This window comes from Carassius carassius, chromosome 26 (assembly GCF_963082965.1).
Source record: "Carassius carassius chromosome 26, fCarCar2.1, whole genome shotgun sequence".
Classification (NCBI taxonomy): Eukaryota; Metazoa; Chordata; class Actinopteri; order Cypriniformes; family Cyprinidae; genus Carassius; species Carassius carassius.
In genome coordinates this window covers 11,047,549-11,066,016 of record NC_081780.1, presented here as the reverse complement: position 1 = coordinate 11,066,016, position 18,468 = coordinate 11,047,549, and the positions used below count along the sequence as shown (strand labels likewise).

Here is an 18,468-nt window from a genome sequence, read left to right as displayed (position 1 = left end):
TCTTGTTTACGAGTGTTGGCCCCCTCACACCGGATGGCCGTGGAGTGAGCCGAGATTGATGGTTCAATTTAGACTTGACTAATTGAGTCCTTCTCCTTGCTTCTCTCTCTGTGGGATGCTCCGGCTTCAAAGCCCGTCCTGGGGTCAGCTGCCGCCCGGATGCCTTTATTATCTTACGCTGCCTCCGTCGGTCTGGGGTCAGACTGGAGGTGGCTTTTAATGCACAGTGGACCATAAGTTGTGCGACTGCACTGTTTTATAGTATGACACTGAACTGTAGGGCACGTCGAATGGTGTTTTAAGATCAGAGCAAAGCTGCACGCACACACAGTCACACAGAGTGTACATCTTTTGTAAGACATGCATGAGGGGGGTGTTCGGAGGCACTTGGGCATTTTATAAGACAGCACTTAGGCCCTGTCATTGTTAGCCGAGGGCTCACACATCCATACCCCTCAATGAGAGAGAATAAGAAGGGCGGATACACTCTTCCATGAAGACGAAAGGGGTAGAAGAGCTCTGAAGCAGTTCAGCAGTGGATCTCTGTCTAGATCTCCCCAGGGTCTGCTAATCTGCTATATGTCTGCTGCTGCTGCTGCTGAGTGCTTTCACACACACACACACACACACACACACACACATAATATAACTGACCCCAAACACATGCATGTGCTTGGACACAGCACACAAACACAGTTATACAAAGTTAGGTTCTTCAGCAGTTTTTTTTAGGATGTTGTATCAAGTAAGAACGAACAGATCGAAATAAAAAAAACTACCAAAGGACTTCTATATGCAGCTGTACAGAGACAAATTCAGGCACACAGAGTGCGAGGAGGGCATGCTATGAGCGCTGAGAGCGTCTGTGAACGAAGAGGCAGAGCGTGGGAGAGAGAACAACTTCCATATGCAATTTCTAGCATTTGGTAGTAATTAGTTAGATGTATAAATTAACATTAGGAGGAAGCTTTTCACTGGAGTTGTTTGTCATTATCTTTCCCTCGTGCTCTGAAAAACAAGGGTTTAGTTAGAGACCGAGGACAGAATAAGAGAGAATGGAGAGCAACACAAAACAAAATGTGGATCCGTAGAGGTTATGAAAGAGATATTGATCTCAGAGGTGAAACCTGGAGAAATGTAGCAGCTAATAAATCAGTATAAATCTAGGAAAGAAAGTTGTTTTCCTCTCAATTCTTTCTTTAGCTCTATTTTTTTTTAATATTATTGCCTGAAAAGTGCAAAATTGTGACAGCCACTTTAAAACTAACTATAAGAATGAATAATTACAAATTATATCTCAACTGAGTGTCTTCTGAATCTATGTTCAGATTTGCCATTATACCAAAATGAGATTTCATAATTCTCATCAAATTCTGCCAAAACCAAATTATTTCACAATGCTGTTCACATTTACTTTACACCTCTGTATTCTTACTGTACTGTGTGTCGGTGATTGTCTCATAGTTTTGTCTGCTAAAGTTTCTTCAGTCAAAGCTGATATTAATAAGTCTCTTGAGCTCTCACTTAAAAGTTCCTCTGGATAGTTATGTTTAAAAAAAAAAAAGACAAACAGGCGCCTTCTGAATGAAGTTTTGCTTCTAACTCTGTTTACCAAATCTAGCACAACAAAACACCATCTATTCTAACTCGCAGCCATTATCACGCTATAGAGATTTTTCTCAGTAGCTCCGTCAGTCTTTACTGGGAAAAGCACAAGAAGTCTCCTTTTTTCCGAGTAGACGATTGCATGCCTGTTTATTTGTCTCCGGCTGAATCCAAGTCAGTGTACTTTCCTTTGAGGTTGGCAAAACAGCTGAAGACATGAGAGTTAACGGGGTCCTATTGTGAGTGTGCCATTGTTCCAGCATATGAAAGGCACATTCAAGTCAGTTGTATTGAATTGTTTGGGTCTGCCTTTCAGTTTGTATTCTTCTGCTGCCTTGCACAAGACAATCAATAGGGATGAGCCTTCTCACTGGATGGGTGATATTAGAGCTGAATGCCGCTTACTGGATGGGAAAAGCTGTCTGAGGACACACACACACATTTAGAGCTTTTGGCATAACAGCGCTGTGGTCTCTTTTTACTTTAAGTGTGGGCTTCGGATTAGAGACTTGGAGATGGACGTCTTTGTGCATTACTTATGTGTGTGCGATTGTGATTGTGTGTCTAAAGTTTTGTTATTGACCTCCTGGTGTGGCATTAGGAAAGGCACAAAAGCCGGAGGTTCATGAATTAGACTGTGGCTCCATAGCCGGGCCATTATAGAGCTGACTGTTCCATAGCCACACCATTGTGGCTCAAGACTTGGACAGTTGCACACAGCCGTCATTGACGTGCATGAATTGGAAATGCTCCTGAGCCGTGATGGTTGAATACAGGGTCTGAACATGAGGAATCCATATATTAGCAGCTCCGTTTGCCTGGCTAGATTTAATGATGTGCCTGTGAATTGCATAATATGAATATTACTTATGGAGATGTGTAGATGATGACTGATTTCGTGAGACATCTAAGAACTTCTGTGTATGCTAACAGACACGCAATTGCTACTGAGAGGCAGCTTTCTGAAAAAATAATCAGTTGAAGCAAATAAAGTGAGCTCTTCACCGTTTGTTTAGTTGTTAAACCTATGAAGCGCTCAGACGTTGAACAGTTGCGTGATTCTTATGCTAATTTGCAGAGCACACCCATATCTATTAACATGCTAATTTTATTTTGTGTGTGTTGGCATTTTCGAAGCTAATGCTAAATAATGGAATACAATATCCCATGAATATTCATCACAACTTTTAAAAACTGAGTGAGCTCTATAAAATATCACTCTCCCCTCTCTTTGATCATGCTTTAGTGGATAAAGAGCTTTCTGAATCTCCTATGCGTGAGAGTCCATCACAGCACTTTTTTTTTTCCTGGTGACTTTTTGAAGCACTGTGCGTGTGATTTCCTTAAAGGGAATCGAGGCAAGAGGAAATATGGCAATAGCAGGCATATGCATATGGTTGAACCACTCGGTTTTGGCGTGCTGTTGCATTGTGGGTAATTGCGGGTCAGTGGTTTTGGTTATTTTTATGTGGCGTTTCACATGGCTAGCATCAGCTCGCAAATCTCTTCTTCATATCCATTACACGCCCTTGTAAATCTAAATCTAAATCCATTCTCTCCTTTTCTAACACATGCATGCACTCGCTTGAGCCTCAGCAGGGTTAAAAAGGGATATGTAAAGTAAATTACAAAGCAGATTTAGGTGTATTTGCTTGGGTTGGAGCAGATTAGTACAAACAGTGGATGTGCACAGGCCAAATGTCAGAAGCTGCGCACACACTCGCACAAAAGTCTTCGGCAAAGGTAAACACACAGAAGTCAGTCTGTCTGGACGTTTTGTAGTTGAAGTTTGAATTTAATGCACTGCAAGTGTACACTTACATGCCAGTTTCTTTTGGTCAATTCAATTATTTGGAAAACTATTAAGAAAAGTTTAGACTTCTGAAGTACCATGAATGGAAACAGTAAAGCTATAAATCAGGATGCGTTGCCAATGCCATACTAAGGTTAAAGGTTTAGGTTAGGGTTAGGATTTAGTAGCTTTTTCAACATTGTTCCCCCCAATTCAAAATTCTATTATTCTATTGCTCTGCCAGAGTTTACCTTGCTAATTCTTGCTATTGTGCCCATTGTGGCAATGCTACGCATAAACTTACACTGTATTATAAATTGTAATACATTTCATACATGCTTCAGTAGACTGTTTCGTCCCTTAAAGTCACAGATCTTTTTGCCTGTATTGTGATGTGAAGATATGTAGAGCAGGGACTTGGCTCTATTCGTCAGTTGTTGATTGAATGGAGGCAGATCTGAGTGTTAGTTTACAGTTGACTCTAAGAAACAAGCTGGGTTTAAGGATATTAAATAGATTGTCCGAAATACTGAGTTATGACATTTCGATTAAATAAACATTTGAAAATGCACAGATGAATTGTTCACAAAGAGTTTTCATTTCATGTTGAATTTAATGTGAAGACCAGCTAAGACTTTCCCTTGGGTATCGTAAACACAACATACACTCATTTATTGACTCTCCATCACATACTGTAGCCCTCCACTTCCTGGTTTTGAGCGTATGGGACTGAGACCGTTAGTGGACACCAGTGACTGAATGAAGCTCTGGTAGGGGGTCTTTGAACACTAGAGGGAAGCTCAGAATTAACCCCAGCTGTCCTGCGGTCAGGCAGCGCACTTTAAAATGAAGCAATCTGTCTCTGCTGAGCGGCCCTAGGTCAGCACCCTTCGGCCTGCCAGAAAATAGGCCCTTTATTTAAGACAGATGTTCAGAAACAAGCAAGGCGGATCCCAATCCTCCCTCTTTCCCTTCATGTGTTTCTCTCTTTCTGCCTTGCTTTGCTTTTGGACTCTTTCCGATTCCGCCACTATATTTAAAAAAAAAAACATTTGATCCCTCCCTCCGCCCCTTCTCCTGTCCCATGGTAGCAGAGCACCCAGCTCACTTTTTTGGGAGAGCGAGCTCTAGCCTGGCTGTACGCCCGAGCCTGATCCCCTGCCTGGACGTGGGGACCGCTGGAAGACTGAACAGGTGTTCTCCACTTTTTGATTTCAGTGCATTTGAATTAATCCTGTCAGCTCAGCTGTTAAAACAACTGTCACCCCCAGCTGCTAGTCATTTTAGGCTGGATCTGACACACTCCGCCAGTCTATGGCAGTCGCCGATGACATACACACACTCTCACCGTCTGTTCCCTGGCCCATTGTCATGGCCACAAAGTGTTCTACGCACGCACGTACATATCCAGACGCATTCACACAAAGGAAACCTCGGCACATCAGCATAGTTAAAAGTCAAATTATATTGAATGTTAAAACATTCTTTATAATATAAAGAACTGATTTATGCTTTGGAAGCAGTGTTCACATTGAGCTTTGTAACACAGGTTAGATAGCCTGATGAGGTTATTATCTAGCCATAAACCCTCATAGTGTGCATTATTACATATCAGATGACCTTGATTATTTCAAATAGTATTGCTGATTTGCACCCGTGTGCAAAAACACATTTAAATTTATATATGCATATATATATATATATATATATATAATAATTATTGTCATCTGAATGCTAATGCTCCTCTTCCTGTCCCATCTTAACATCTTTTCGTCTTCTCGCCCTCCTTTTTCTCAGAGGTGCTGTTTCAGAGAGTGTTGCTCCTGTCGTTTGGATCTTTTTCAACCTCCTTTTCTTTCATCCGGATTCACATACCCCTCAGTTAGATACAGGTTACACATTCTGGCAAATATTTCTCACACATTTAAATATCTGTTTACTTGTTTTTAATGCCAAGAGCACAGAAAAACGCAGCGGGTTAATTACTGGTGCATGATAAATGGTTTATCGAGGGAGCGTTCTGAAACTTGGGCTGTTTAGTTTTGCCCTGCCTTCTCTTTTTCGTGCATTACAAAAAAAGTTCAGGTTTGTGAGGAAATGTAGGATTCATTAGCTTCATTTAGGGCCAGTGCTCCAACCTAAGTGTGCCAGCTTTTCAGCGTTTTAAGTGATGAATTCTCTTTCAGAGGGCTGGGCCACGTGCTAATCTCCTCGTAAGGCTGTTCTCACCTTTGAGAGAGAAAGAGATAAAATACATGGAACAGAGAGCACAAATAAGTGCTCTTGCACAATAGAATGTATAGTTTGTCATGTGTTTGGTATATTTGCTTACAGGCTTGTGACGTTTCGGGACTTTGGACCCCAGTGTGCACACAGCAGCAAGAGAACAGAGTAAAGCTGTGGATTTAGCCCCCACTCCTCTGTTGTTTCTGCACAGATGAACCTCTCCATAGTTCTTTTTTGTGCATTCAGTAGTCTTTCTCAACCTTTTTTGTCTTGTGTCTCCCGACGGGCCCATCAGTAATGCTCAAGCATTTCCATGACTGTTGCTTTTGTAACTTATATTATACTGGATATTTAGCAATCTGTAATATTCCCCTCTCCAAAAAAAAACAAAAAAAAAAAACAGGCTTAAACAGTTTGAGGAATACACAGTCTGTTATCTAATGGTTAGTTTGGAATATTAAAAATATATTACTGTGAATACAAGTTAAATACATATATACTAACACTAAGTCTCTTTAAATGCTCACAGTAATATTGTGATTTTTTTTAATTTGATTATGATTAAGATTTGATGCTCAAAACACATTTATTATAATAATCATTGTTGAAAGTAGTTGTGCTGTTTAATATTTTTGTGTAAACCATGATGCTTTTTTAATTTTATTTAGTCATTTTTATCAATTTAATGCATCATTGATGATTAAAAGTATTTCAACTCTAATAGTTGTGCTTTTAATTATTTTGATTATTTCAAAAGCTAATGCTTTTAATTGTTCTACAAAATTTTACATATATACATATGTTTAACACAGAAAACAATTCTGTGTTAAGAATTTCTGTGTTGAAATGTATTTCTGTTTGAACACTAGTGGGTACATCTGAGTTCTTCTAACAGATGGGATAGTGTGCATATTTGTAACTATATTTGAGGGCCTCTAAAGTGCCTCGTTCCAGTGCATTTAATATGTTAACATTATTTCGAGTGTACTGTACAGTCCAGCACAGTATGTGTTTAAATAGACGAATTAAGATGAAACAGACCGCTTTGTGCTGTCCCGTACTCCAGCTGGTGACTAACCAATGGAAATATAGCTTATAAGTGGGGCAATATTCCCATGACCAACCTTATCAAGCAATCAAAGTTTTAACCTTAAAGCATGTGAATTTATTGTCGTGCAGATGAAGAGAAAGAAGCATGTGCTGGGTGGTGGGTGCAGGGGTCTGACTGGCTTTGGCCGGGCATGGGCAGCTTCTTAGGAGCTGTTAACAATCACCTAATGGCTCTCACATGGCTACCAGTATCTGGGAGCAATGGAGCCCACACAATGCTGGCCATTCTTACAGCGAGAGCTTTTTAACTGCCCCAGGCACACAGAGACAACAGCAACGATTAAATTCAGTGTAAATCCGGAGTGTGTTGGGGGGAGAGCATGCCTTTAGATTCCCTACTTCCTGTTTGCACAAGTCGGATCCATTTTTCGAAGCCATTTTGTTTATTGATAAATATGTGTCTGTGCCTCGTCAGAAATAAAGGCTGTTTGTGAATACTTCACAAATTCAGAAATGGAAAAACAATGTGAAGACAGAGGAAGTGAATTGTAATATGGGTAATAACTGTTTTCATCTGCCAGGGGCAGATTGTTATGACAAGAGGTTAACATGGAGACTTCTGAGTGGGTCTGACTTGTGTGTGTGTGTGTGGGTGTGTATGTTTTATTTGCCTCAAAATGCAAAGCAGCATTATCATGTCAGCATAGTCTGTCTGTGTGTATGACAGGCCTGTGACAGCTGCTTTCTGAAAGCCACAGTACACTTCAACGTGACATACAGCAATTGTGATTTTAACAGACACCGCGGCCTCTGCCGTGCGCTTTGACAGATTTTATATATTTATTTGGTTACTTATTTATTTATTTTCAACTGTGCGTGTCAATACGTTTCAGTCTGTGTGATGTTGACTTTGTAAGAGCAAGTGTTTGCAACCGTATGTGTGTCTGTTGCCTCAGTCCAAAGCTTTTTTTTATTTTTTTGTTCATGCTGTCCCGCAGTTAATGCATCAGAGATTCGGACGAACACGTTGTATTCTTTTGTTGTCATTTTAAAGTGATGTAATGAAAGCAGGTGGCGGCAGGGCCCCGGGGCTATGACAGCTCTCTGCTGACTGGGCTGCGCGCGAGACGCACTGAAGAGGGGTTATTGCCACGAGACAGATTGAAAGTGTCATTTTCCATTATAGAGCACACGGAGGAAGCACAAATATGCCCTGGCCTACTTTAACAGGATGCCTTTGACAAGAGAAATGTGTGTGCTTGGTGGAGAGGGGAGCCCTGAGCCCAGCTTAACCCTTTCTTCTGACACCGCAGCACAAGAAATTTAGCAGATGATCTGCTAATAATGGAATAACACCTTCATGTTATTTCAATTGTGTATCGCTTTGTCTTTCTTCAGTTGAACACAAGATATTTTTGTGGGGGAAATTTTAATTCCACAGTTGCATACTATTTTTCAGACCAAAGTGTCTGCAAACATCATATTTCATTATTTTCTTTTAGCTTTTACGTGTTTTGAGATGTTATCATGTTCAGACTAATTCACTTAGCCTGCTATTTAAAAACAAACAACAGCCAGGCTCTCCGCATATGGAATATAAAGAGGCTTATTTTATCACTGTATGTTAATTAATTTCTACATGTATGTACAATGGCATATATCTGTGCATGCTTGTGTGTGTGCGTATCAGTAGCGTGGCTGATACTCAGATGTACGGCAGCCAGATTTGAAGTCTTGGACGTCCTCAGAGAACGTCTTAATTTTCTCAGACTTTCTCACACGTCGTGATGGTTTTGCTCACATTCTTCTTCACAATGTCATGCCCTCCACGCAGTTATTTCAATCTGGCAGTGTAAATTTGGCACCACGCGAGAGGTGCCAGAATAAATTTGGCGGGAGTTTTGGTTCAAATCAAATTGGACATAAGCACCCACAACACCATCTGTCAGAGAAGGATTGCAGATATGTGAAGGGCACAATTCCGTCAGAGATAAACGACTTTTTCAATTTGTAAATCTCACCCTGCAACTTTAGTTGGGAATTCTTTTCTATTAATTTACGGGAAATTGATTTATCGCCGTCTAAGTGAGGACTAGAGCTGAAGAGCACACTTTGCGGCACTCGTGGGACTTCGTTTGTATCACACTGAGGAATACACTGTAAATGTATTTCTCACTCAGGCTTTTCACAAACATTCTATCAAATTCAATAAAACATTCAATGACAAATTTCTGTAGATTGTTCATAAAACTATTTTTATGCTCATTCAGTTTATGCACTGTACAAATGGTTTTGCAAACAATTTACAATATAAGCTCTGATGTTTTGACTGTGACCAATTCAAACGAGGACTAACTATACATAGTTCGATGTCAAAATCTTTTTTTTTTACTGCCAGGTGCAGATATATATATATATATATATATATATATAAAGAAAATTGTCCCTGTTGCCCTGGTGACTGCTTTGAATGTAAAGGGTGTTTAACATCCTGACCTTTAGCTTCAGCTTTGCTCTTTCCGCTGACTCCACACGCTTTACACGTTTTGACTTTGCACAAAATCTCACCTTATCTCACTCCATCGTGCTCTGTCCCTCCATGTTTCTCTTTTTTTCTTTCTGTTTGTGTCACCTCTCTGAGACAGGAATGTTTTTTGAGCAAAAAGAAGAAAGAAGACATTCTCCGTGTGTGTGTGTGTGTGTGTGTGTGTGAATGTTTGTACAGAGTGTTGCTAAGCGTTGCCATTTCCTCCATCAGCACACATAATTGGGACTTTTAGCTTGAATGGCGGCTTTTGATGAGAGATTTGGTCCGATGTTTTTTTTTTTTTCTTCTTCTTCTTCTTGCCCAGTGCATTTCTAAACTCACAGTCTCGCAGTGTCTGCTGCGCCGGGAGAAAACACGAGCGACAGCCGATGTTTGAACGTGCTTTAGAAAGAATTTTCAACACGGTCTCTGGGCAAATAACAGCCGTAAATAAATTGATCATCAAGGGTGATTATAATCATTTTTTCATTTGACAGGGGAATTCAGGTCCAGAGTTTGCAGAGCATGTTTGTTTCTGAATCGAACTTCTGCCATTCACTTTTTAAAATCTCATGACTTTTTTTTTAAGCATGACACTCTAAATGACTACTGATCTGCACTGCATTAATTGATTATAGTGTTTTAGTCACAAAGGCAGTAATTAATTACTAGTTTCATAACTGAAACCCATCTGTGGGTGTTTGTATTCACTCCTCTGAAAGATCTAAGCGCAGCTGGATGCCTGTGTGTGCGTCTCTCGTGTTGGACATATATATGGTGCTGAACTCAAAGTGTGTGACGATCCTTTCTGTCCAACCTTAGATAAACTAGCTGGGTGCTTGTATAATTGGTTATTCAATCCTGACCTCTGTGGCGACTGGGAGCTGCAGCAGCGTGTTGCTTTCTGCCAAGAGCAGTCAATGTGGAGCCTGTTCTGGCGCTGCATGCTGGGCCAGGCCCGAGCCAGGGCCTTTCCTGTGAGCCCTCCCCACCCGCGTGAAGCTGGCGCTGGGACACTGGCCCTTTTGTTGTCCACCGTGGGCCTGGCTCTCCTTGTCTCATTCCCCCTCCATCTCCCCACTTTTCTCTACTCCTCCAAAACCAACCCCCCACCCCCTCTTTCTTTTCCGAACAAAACATCTCATTGGCTTTGCAAATATGAGATAATTGGAAAAATGGAGTTGGCCGGGCTGAGTCAGAGTGTTTTGGGCAAAAAATAGCATCACAACGGCAAGGCATAGAGAAACAGTGAGTGAGTGATGAAACTGTTTGTGAAGTACAGAGCCCGGGCCGCCCTAAGTTGGACCATGGTGTGTGAAGAATGAAAGTGTGCTCAGTGGTGGCACATCTTGAGCGGTTCTTCCACACTTTTAGGCCAGGTGGCCGGACATCTTGGCTATGGTTCTGCCCAGCTGCTGGAGTCCCCTGGAGCCAATTAACTTTAATAATGCCCCATAATTCACCTATTATTGTCAGATTAACTTCTCCTCTCCCATGCTGGCATGGCTGGTGTGGTGGTTGGTGAGTTTGTGATCTCATATTCAGTGTACAGATGGGTGTGTGCGACTGACGTGCTTGTTTGTCATATGTCTGCCGAACATCCTGTTCTAGACACAACCAGAGACATATGACTATGAGGATGGTTGGATGGATCAGGATGGCTGACTGGGCCAGGGGTTTCCAAAATTGGGTCCAGGGACAATAAAAAATATTGTTTTAAATATGAATCACTCCTTTCTTATAAAAATTACAAATATTTTATTGATGCTATTATTCATATTTTATTTGCTTTTTTTTCTAACCACTGTCACCTATATCTCGTTCACTATTTGTTGTTGTTTTTTTTTAAGGCTGCTTAGGAACAATATTTTAGATTTCAGGCATTACAAGGAAACATTCTCATTCAATCATGTTATGCCTAATTTAAATACATCTTGGCACTCCTGATCTCATACACACCCATGCTGTGAGTTTTTCCAAGAGTCAGTCACTGTTCTCTTTCCGTTGTACCCCTCAGGCAGTACTGGTCCCACCAAAAATGTGCTCCCCACCTCTTAGGGCGCATACGCAGGGTCCCACCCAGCTACCACAAACAAGACCCCTTTACACTAATGCATACAAGCTGTGCTGCTGTATTGGGAATATACTAATGGAAGCAGTCCCAAAGTTTCTGCCCTCTTTTACTTCTTTCTTTCTCTCTCGCTCTCTCTCTATTATGCACATATTTTTAATGGCGATAACATATTCACATAGCACATATTAGATTTAAACCTGCAGTTAATATGTTTATCTTTTATCTTTATAGAACATTTTATAGCTAGAAGTTTGCTAGTTCAGTTATCAGATGGGTTTCATTTATGTAATGAATTCTGAGCATAATGTGACACTCCTGAAACTTCAAAGGAGACATTTGTGAGATTAATGGAGTATTTGTTTTGTTTTTTTTAGATACATTTTCAGTTAATTCAAAGCATCAATCCATTCCATTTCATTGCTATCTATAATATACAACTGACAAACTAAAAGAGATCTTATTTGTGATTTTCAGTACACTACATTCAAATACAAGTCTTTATTATCAGTATACTGACGTGAAATAAAGTAGCAGGTTCTAGCATTTTATAATTTCAGCATATGTTGAAGCGTCATATTTCATATTGAAAAAACTAAAAGCAACATCACAGGCTGAAGTGAGAGGTGCTTCTATCAAAGGGCACCGCAACAGTCCTTTTCTTCCCAAACCATAATAGAGTACGAAGAACGAGATCAAGACAGGGGAGCTGCCATGAAAGACAGATACATCAGCATATCTGCTTCCTCCTCTGTCCATTTTGCAGTAAACGATTGCGCAGATCCCCGCTGCGGGCTGTCACATAAAAAAGGGCTTTCTATTTTTATTAATAGTTAAAGTGAAGGAGCTGTCAGCAGGGACAATAGCGGCCATGTTAATAAATAAAAATAACCATTACAGTGCTGTGGTAAGAGAGAGAGGGAGAAAGTGACATACTGAGACAGAAAGAGAGAGAGAGCAGGCAGGGGGGATAGACAGAGTGGCCATTTGTTGAAACCTTTCGTTTGTCAAAGCTCTCGGGCTTAAAAGCCTCTGTCATTGTTACGCACAGATGCCAGAATAGAGGAAAGAGAGCGAGAGAGAGAGCCGAGGGCTAATAACACCTGTTGGGGTGACAGTGAGACAGCTGTCAGTAGAAACAGCAGCAGTGAAGGTGATTGGCTGAACGGTGAGGGAGTGTGTCCATAAACCAAAGGCTGTGTCTTTTACAGGCCTGAAACTGTCAAACTTTGAAGTCCAAAGGCGAGACCAGGAACGAAGAGGATATTCAGAAATACTCAAGTGACAAGAATGCGCTAAACTTTAAATTGCAGACATGCCACTGAGGAAGTCTGACCACTAATCAGACATTAAATATTTGGCAAGTCTTCTTCTATTTGGCAAGTCTTTGAGTGTAAGTGTGTGCCGCCCACCTGGGGCCTGTGCAGTCTATCAGTCGCAAAGACACAGGTTAGTGCTCAGTGTTTTAACTCCAGCAGAATTGGTAATGGTGCCACCTGGTGTTTTTACTTTGGTGGAGAAGTGTTTAAGTGTTTAAGTGTGTGTGTGTGTGTGTGTGTGTGTGTGTGTGTGTGTGTGTGTGTGTGTGTGTGTGTGTGTGTGTGTGTGTGTGTGTGTGTGTGTGTGTGTGTGTGTGTGTGTTTGCTTTGGAAGATGTGCATTTTCATATTCTGAAGGCTTTAGTGATTAAGATACAGACGAGATGTTTTTAAAGACATGATTTATCACATAAAATCATATGGTATCAAACCTTTGACCAAATTGCAGACATCATGCTTTACTATTAGAGGTACAGAATGAATAAACAAAAGAATGAAGACGGGAAATGGAAAAGAAAAGGAAAAGGAAATCATAACTGAATGTAGAGTTCATGCATCTGTGTATTTAAAGTTTTTGTGTGAATTGTGTGAAAATGTGAATTTCCATATTCGGAAGTGTTTAGTGATTAAGATTTAAATATGCCCGAATACATAAGGTAAATGAGAGAAAGATGTTTTCAACATACAGTCTGTCATATAAAGATATATACTGTAGAACTGACATTGCTGTTGCAAGCATCATTCTTTACTATTTAAGCTACAGGATAGAAGAATAGCAAACAAAAATAAAATAAAACATTGTCAAATAAAATTGTAACTGAATGTAAAGTTTGTTTGTATGTATTTTTGCATTTGGAGATGTCAATTTTAATATTCCAAAGGGTTTAATGATTTTTAGAGATGTTTTTCAACACCTTTATCACCTAAAATAAAATGAATGGAACCCATGACCTTGCCATTGCAAGTGTTATGCTGTGCTATTTGAGTAACAGGATGTAGAATGACAAAAAGTATAAAAATGAAACATAAAGGAAAAGGATATCACAACTGAATTTAAAGGTGTATGTGTGTCATTTCTCAACCTGCTAAGATACTGACCGCTGTCATTTACCACAAATACACACCTCTTTCACTCTTTGTGTCCCCCTCTTCCTCTCATTTTTGTTTCATATCACAGTTAATTGTTGTGTTGGTGATGCTGGTGTGTGTGTGTTAGAAAGGAATACTGAGGGTGGTGTTGAGAGTTGTTGTAATTTTCCTCTCTCTCTCTTGTTTGAGACGTCCGTCCTTGGCAGGTTAGTAATTAGCGTGTGGGGTGGAGGGGTTAGCGGGTCTACGGGGTGTATTAGAAAAACAAAACACACAGCCTCGATAATGTGTCCATTGTACCCAGTGCATTAAGAGCCTCTTTGTGTTAGCTGAAGCATAGGGCTAATGATTGGCTAACAGCAGGTGAGGAAGCCGCTCAACTCTCTCTCTCTCTCTCTCTCTCTCTCTCTGTCTGTCTTTCTCTTTCCTTCTCTCTCTCTCTCCATCCTCTCTTCCTCCTGTTGGTGCCATTAGAGAGACAGGCCTTTATTACAGCAAATGGACTTTAAATGAGCTATATTGTGATGTTGCCTGCCTGTGGTAATTCTCTCTCTCTCTCTCTCTCTCTCTCTCTCTCTCTCTCTCTCTGTCTCCCCTCCAGAGGCCCCCAGTATTGAGAGGCTGTTGTCTAAGGACTGGAAGGACAAGATATTGGCCATGGGTTCTGGCAACTTTGGAGAGATCAAAGGTAAAACGAAAGACTTTGTGTCTTCATGTGACCTCAGAATGTATGCATGTTGTGTTTGAGGGGTGATATATCCCTTGTGGCTTTTTTTTTGTGGTACAAAACCAAAGTATTTGCTGTTTCCATTGGCAGTTATGTCACAAGATCTGGTTTTGCAGTTCTAAATTCAAATAATCACAGCTATAATTGTACATATCAAATGTCACCTAAGACATCTTCAAGCTCTCTGAGAGCTCAGGTATGCTAATCCACCTAGCGCTAGCCTCTTCGCCGGCCCCGGTTAATGATCTGCCGGGATGACTTGCTAAGCAACAGCCTCGCTCATGTTAGCACGGTTAATGATACATCCTGTTAGGTCACTCAGCCGTAGCAAGAACACACTCCACTGTCACTTTAACAAGCCTCCATACACCTTCCTCACGCTAGCGGCGTGTTCGCGAGGCTAACTTGGGAGTAAATGTACTTCATTAAGCGGCTCAGAAATATTTAATCAAATGAAGCTTGTTCTCACTCCTGGAGCAGAAATGGGAGCGCCATTGATCAAGCTGTCGGTGCGGTAACCCTACTGTGTTGACATTTTAGTAAGAGAGCATCCCTGCCATGACCACCAATGACTAGCGGTAGGAAAGGGCCCTCGCCACTGTCCCCTCTCTGTGTGTGGATACCCTTTAAGATCAGAAATGGACACACAAATATATAGGTCCTTTTAAGTTAGGTGTTTTAATGTTACACATAAAATGTACTGATAGCAAACAAGAAGTCAGAGGGATGATTGACATATGTTCAACCAATCAGAAACATTGAATCATTTTGTATGTTCACTGTCTGCTTTGCTGAGACGCCTTTGGGAATGGGTTTTTGGCGAGAGGGTGTTTTGTTGAAATGTTGAAAGTTTAGCAAAAACTGCTTATATTGCTCCTAGCAAATTCGTTACAAGCTATTTTGCCACTAGCAGGTATTTTCCCTGAAATTAAACCAAGGTTGAAGTTGATTTTGGGTTCCCCAAAGAACCTTTCATTAAACAGTTCGTAAAAGATTTTACGTTTAAAAAAAAATAAAACATTTTAATTATTTTCCACTATAAAGAAACTTTTGTCCAGTAGAAAGATTCCATGTTACACCATAGATGCCAACCTTTATGGGTGGATGGGTGCTGCATAGTGACATGGTGATACAGAAATATATCATTTCTTTTTGCACAACTGAAGTACATTATTGATCAGCGTTCAGAACCAGATCTATGCATTTAATTGAACAGATGCATTGTACTTTATGAATTTGACTAAATATATTGTACAGTAAAGATCAGCCTGTGTAAACCACATAGGAGATGATTACATGGCAAAAGGAACAGAATGAGCGAAGAGAAGATTGAAAGAAAAGTGGTAATGGACAATAAGAGCCTCGGGCTAAGCTCTTTCTCTCCTTCTCTCCCTCATGTAAGACAGCACTGTGCTGCTTTATGGATTTATCTTTTAAGCCCAGTCATTAATTAGCAGTGAGAGCTGCTTGACAGGTATTACATTGTTACAAATTGGTTAATTACTGTGGTTTGTGACATGAAGCAAGGCAGTAAAGGCAGCCTTAGGATGTTTAGAGAGAGAGGAAACCACTTATTGATCCAAAGCTGAACTTTCAGTAGGCAAAGTAAAAAGCCTTCGGTTGTGATTGATGAGGCTGGTGTGTTTTCTTATGTGTGTGTATCAACACCTTCTGTCAACTCTAGACTTAGGGCATCTAGAGTATATTGTGTCAGAGGTCCATTCACATTTTAATGAGTGAATCTCACTGACTGCGCTAGGGATGTGCAAAGTTACAAACGCTTCAATAATAAACTAGTTGGTAAGTAGTCTGAATGACTAGTTGGTAAACCCTATGTAATAATGGTGGTTGACCAGCAATGATCAGATACATTCACTGGAAATGAGGGGGCGGGGGTTGTTTTGGGGTCAAAAACAGCTGGACAGAGTGCAGGGATCTCAAGACACATTTTTAAACAATTTGACATTTTTCTATATGATGTGTTCTAACCAGGCACAACAACAATAAAGTTTTTTTTTCTGCTGACCCAGATGGGAAACAAGAAATTAGTTATTTAATTTTTAGATCAAATATTTATATTTGTTGTTTAATGTTACGGTATGTTTACAAAGATATATACGTATATTTATTATGTTTTATTTGCAATAGTAGCTGGAAATTATACTTTATCTCCATGAATGCAGTGTCAAACAATGCATTATTAGTTGCATAATTGATAAATATTAATTAAGTTTATAATATTTAAATAAATATTTAACATTTGAATATTTAAAATACTTCAATTTAAATATACAAAAAAAAGTAAAGAAAAATATCTATCCATTCTAACCCATCCCCTGTATGAGCAATAGGGTCTCGGGAAAGAAAGATAGCTTTGATCCTTTTCTCTGGAAGACTCGTCACTTTTCACACAAGGCCCTCTCTTGTCCCGGGCCGGCTGAGATACACACCCTCTTGTGAAAGCTCAGTCTGGGAGCTGTTAAGGGGTGCTGCAGGTTTATTTTTTCAACTGGCTGCCTGTGACAGTTGCCTTTATTGTGCATTGTTGTGTGTGTGTGTGTGTGTGTGTTTGTGAAGGGGTTACAAATGGAACCTACTTTCACCTTCCTGCCAGGGCAAAGGGTCAGGTCAGCTGCTAAGACTCCCTTCTTTCTCTTGCTTTCTTCATCATCTGTTTTTCCCTGGTGAGGAATGTGGCCCCTCAGAAGGTAGAGACCAAGAACAATGGGGGATTGTGGGGCTGCGCAGACGTGTGTCTGTGTGCTTGTTTTAACACAGATATATGACCTCAGAAGCACAATTGCACACACATGAACTCATTAACAGACATGTGCTCATTTGGACATTTGAACGCTTTAGGGGTTTAGCACACACACAAACACACACATTGTTTGATTGGTGGTAGTCTGGGGTAATACCGCAGTGCAACGACATCCTGTCGAGTGATTTAGTCTTCCCCTCCTGCCGTCTGCTCTGAGGTTGCTCGTATGTCAGAGCGTTCTCAGCTTTAGCCCAGGTCGGAGGTCAGCTCATGCTAAATGTGTAGCGACGGCAAGGTAAACACCAGGGCGATAGCACATCTCAGGAGGAGCACATCTGGGTACAAGGCTTCCTTGACTAGTTCTTTGACCTTTGGCCTGTGCCCTTTAACCCCTGCAGGCACCCCGGACAGCCTGGCGGAGAAAGAGCGCCAGCTGATGGGGATGATCACGCAGCTCAGCAGTCTCAGAGAGCAGCTACTTGCCGCCCATGAGGAGCAGAAGAAACTGGCCGCTTCACAGATCGAAAAACAGCGCCAGCAAATGGAGTTAGCGAAACAGCAACAGGACCAGGTCAGCACTTAATCACCGTGTTTTGCCGTGCATGTGCCTTGTGTTTCTTTATCTTTAGTTATGCACATTTCATCAGTTATTTCACATCTGATCCTAACTAGTGTTATTTTTCAATTGCTGAAGCCAAAAAGATATCTGGAGGGCAGGATAGGCTAATATAATGTTGATATATGAAGAAAGTTTTTTGATAACAAATGAATTTTACACACAAATCTAGATATTAAATAAACCTGTAAGTTCTAACCAGGTACAATGCGACATGCTTGGTGTTACACACAGTGAAATCTCATCGGCAAAAAGACTTCTCCACTTAGCTGTGTATTAATCAATAAATGTGTTCTGATAGGCTGTAATTTAGTCACTTTGCAAAGCATTTTACTGTTAGAAAGAACAGAAAATAATCAATCTGATATTTGAAACTTGCCTCATATTTTCAAAATGTACTATTCTGAATGGGTTAAGGAAGCCCTGTATATTAGGCTTGTTCGTGGTTCTCTCGACCCTGATAGCACTTGTTTCTATAATTTACAATTAGTTTTTTTTTTTTTTCATAAACTGGTCTCTTTTTAAGCATTGTACTGCTTTTTGATGGCTGATGTTACTTTAAAGGGGATACATTTAAAGACAAAACTTTTCTGACAGGGCTTTTCCGACACTGTCATCATGTTAATTAGAGCACCCCTGCTAAAATATTCAAACAAAACCAAATTAGCAAACCATAAACTAGCCA

At 40.5% G+C, this 18,468-nt stretch overlaps 1 protein-coding gene across 7 annotated transcripts in view; it reads left to right on the top strand.

Annotated features, from left to right (window-relative positions):
* Positions 1-18,468, top strand: part of sox5 (SRY-box transcription factor 5) — a 206,863-nt gene that overhangs the window by 157,947 nt on the left and 30,448 nt on the right. For all 7 annotated transcript variants that reach the window (XM_059511177.1, XM_059511175.1, XM_059511179.1 and 4 more), the window contains 2 exons: positions 14,281-14,367; positions 17,566-17,738. In XM_059511177.1, coding sequence (XP_059367160.1) covers positions 14,281-14,367; positions 17,566-17,738 — 260 coding nt within the window. The remainder of the gene's footprint in view (positions 1-14,280; positions 14,368-17,565; positions 17,739-18,468) is intronic.